The 3305-nt window shown below is 33.8% G+C and overlaps 1 protein-coding gene across 1 annotated transcript; it reads right to left on the bottom strand.

The window, feature by feature from the left end:
- Positions 1 to 224: 224 nt before the first annotated feature.
- LOC11420236 (xyloglucan 6-xylosyltransferase 2) lies at positions 225 to 2096 on the bottom strand. The gene has a single exon (XM_003609624.4). It carries the CDS (start codon positions 1842 to 1844, stop codon positions 480 to 482), a length of 1365 nt encoding a protein of 454 aa, XP_003609672.1. The 5' UTR covers positions 1845 to 2096; the 3' UTR covers positions 225 to 479.
- Between the last annotated feature and the right edge of the window lie 1209 nt (positions 2097 to 3305).

The following is a 3305-nucleotide window of genomic DNA, read 5'->3' as shown; positions in this document are numbered from 1 at the left end:
AAAGTGATAGAAACATATTCCGATCCAAAACCTACTTCACAAGATTTGTCTAAACCCACCAATCTATCTATAGATCGCAATAACGCAATGATTTTAGAACCATGGCCAATTCTTCCATCTTCATGACAAGAAATGCTCTATCAAAGTTGCCATTATAATGAACTTGCACAAGTTAAAGTGATATAACCAATAATAGCATTACCCTAAACTGAAATCAAGAAATGTACATATGAAATGAAGGGTATTTGACTATTTGTTCTCTTCAAAATTCAATATAACCCAATACTAATACAACGATTAGATGAAGCAAAATAAATAGAAGATTACAGATTTGATCATTAAATAAAGAGATGAATAGCAACAATTACATACATGATTGCAAAGAGATCATAGTATAGTGGGGATGCAATCATGGAAAAGGGAAACAATAGCTGAATCTTGTGAAAGCTAATCATAACCTGTTGTAAAAAACAAAACAATCAAGAAGAAGTTGGCAACTTGATAGCTTTGAAAGCAGGATGAAGCAATCCAAGTTCATCTTTAACATCAAGAGGATTACTACTCTCATTTCTAACTCTTTTCACCCTTCTACTAGCAAGTGACTTATGAGTAAAACCATACATCTGCAATATCTGATTATCACCAAAATTATAAGCACGATCCATTTGTTTCAAACACCTCTCAACAGGGTAATCACCAAATTTCCCACAAGGTTTACACCCCACAAAATGAGTAACAAGGGGCCATCTATGATCACCAAAACCAGGATGATAATTCTCAATCATCTCTTCATATCTATCAACCAAAATCCCCCAATAACCATGCAAATAATAATGATTCTCAAGATAAACTTTCCCACCCCATTGTTCCCTCCCAGTTGCCAACAAATAAACCATAGCAGATTGATCATCTGCTTCGAAAACCGGTCGATTCTTTAACTCCCTAGTAAGAATCTTCCCAGCTTCATCTCTAATCTTCCCTTTAGGTCCCATTGGTGCCCAAGCATCAAGAATATCAAGTGACCACTGACAATTCCTCAACAAAAAACTTCCAGTATTCAAACCAATCCAATTCTTCTCATCATAAATCATCTCATTCCAACCATGCATCACAAAATTATGATCCTTATAACGCTCCCACGGAACCTCAAAAGCCATATCAGTAAACATAGCATCACTATCCATCCACCACAAAAACTCAACTTCAGGATGTGACAACAATAGCTTCCTGATCAAAGGAAGTTTAGCCCAAAAACCAGCCATTTCAGCATCAAGTAAAGCCATGTTATAAAAAATCTCAATCCCATGAAGCCTACAATAATCAATCTTATTCTTAATCGATTTCAACAAATAATGATCACCAACAGGATTTTCACACGGTTTAGGTGAAGAACCGGTAACTAAAAGAACACGTGGCTTATTAGGATTTATAAAATTAGGATAATCAGGGTTGTTACTCAGCCACGATGAACGTTGTTCATCCCAATCGGAGATTTTTGGACCAAGTGTATAAGGCGTGTTTGGATCGCGTTTTTCATCATCACCAGCTTCTTCATCTTTGAGGATTTTCGTGATATCGAAAGTGGCGTAGTTGTTGTTATCGTTGTTGTTTTCGGAGGATTGAACTTCTTCAAGAACACGGTGAGGCTCAACGCGCCGGCCACGTGAGTAGAGTTGTTGACGGATCTCGTTGAGGTCTTGTTCTGGAGTTCCGAATTTGCCGGCGCCAATTGTGCCACGGAGGACGATGACGGTGAGGAAGAGACAGAGGAAGGTGAGAGTGCCGCGGCGGAATGCGCGCTGCATCTGACGGAGACGGCGAGATCCGAGACACCGCTCCAGCATTGTTGTGTGAGGTGCGACGCAGAGAATCGAAGATGAAGAGGGTGATGGTATGATCGTAAATAAAAAGGGATTTAAGGGTGTTTTGTGTTTTGTCGGTGGAGAAGAAAGAAAGAAAGATCCACAAAATAAGATCAGAGACAGTGTAATGTAAGAAGTGATGAAGTGAATTATGGAATGAACTCAGAATCTTCTCCACTCTTTTCTCTCTGTCTAAATTTCTTTCCTACGCGTTTTTTTATTTTATTTTGTTTTATTATTTTCACGTTTTACGTGTATGTAGGTGATTAAATTGGAGAAAAACAAGTTAAATACTGGTTACAACTTACAACACTGTTTGATTTCTTCCTTAAAAAAAAAAAAAACTGTTTGATTTCCACTATTGTTGGAACAGTTAGGGACCAAATTTTATTTATCTTTTGATTTCAACAAAACTATTTTTTTTTTTTTTTTTAAATCAAAGATTAACACAAAAAGAAAAATCGTCTTCGAGTAGTTTCATTGAAATAAAATAAAAATAATAAACTTCTTTTAAAAAATTTTAAGGAAGTTTTTCTTTAAATAACAAATGTTAGGATGTTAATTTTTATATTACTTGATACTTGGACTGTCAACTCTTAAATCATTAACTTAAATTGGTAAAGCTAATCATCCTTATTAATTAGTAGAGCTAATCATCCTTATTAGTATTTATTTATTCAAAAAAAAAATCCTTATTAGTATTTAAATAATTAGAAAGTATGTTAAAAAGAGTAGAATAAGTTAAAATAAGTCCTTAAAAAAAAGTTAAAATAAGAAGGATCAAACAAAAATAAGAATGATTCACTATATTTCTTAGTTTGTGCGTAAAATTCTTAAGCTTTCCTCATTTTAAAATGAATGGTATATTATTTTTATTTTATAAAACCGCATCAACAAATTATCTGATAACATGTCGTTCCTTATAAAAAAAAAGACATTTAAAATGGTAAAATAGTAAAAATTACATCTAAATTAAAATATTCTATATCGAATGAAATATTTATTAGAGTTTAAAATGTCAAAATATCTTATTTTTGTTATGTATCATTTTAAGCACATTGAATCAAGATCTTCACATTAGAATAAGTTAAAAAAGAGTAGCACATTAGAAATATGTGTTTACACACAAGGAGTTGGTCCCTTTAGTAACCTTCAACTTTCATGTCATTGTTGGGTCATGAGAGGAGGCCTCAAGATCTTCACATTGAATCAAGAGCAACAACATATTTAATCAGCACTTTTAGACATTAGATTTATGCATCTTCTCACTTATGTATTACTCAACATTCACAATGCAAGGGTGAAGAGTAACATGGTCTTGGTCTCTTGGATATGGTAAAGGGTTCTAAAGACAATTCACTTCATCTTGGTTATGGATTTCAAAGAAGTCATTCTCAAAAGTCAGGTTATGAAAGAAGTGCTCAAGAAAGTACTAAAAAAAGG

This window comes from Medicago truncatula, chromosome 4, assembly GCF_003473485.1.
Source record: "Medicago truncatula cultivar Jemalong A17 chromosome 4, MtrunA17r5.0-ANR, whole genome shotgun sequence".
NCBI classification, from domain to species: Eukaryota; Viridiplantae; Streptophyta; class Magnoliopsida; order Fabales; family Fabaceae; genus Medicago; species Medicago truncatula.
This window is presented reverse-complemented; position numbering and strand designations above follow the sequence as displayed.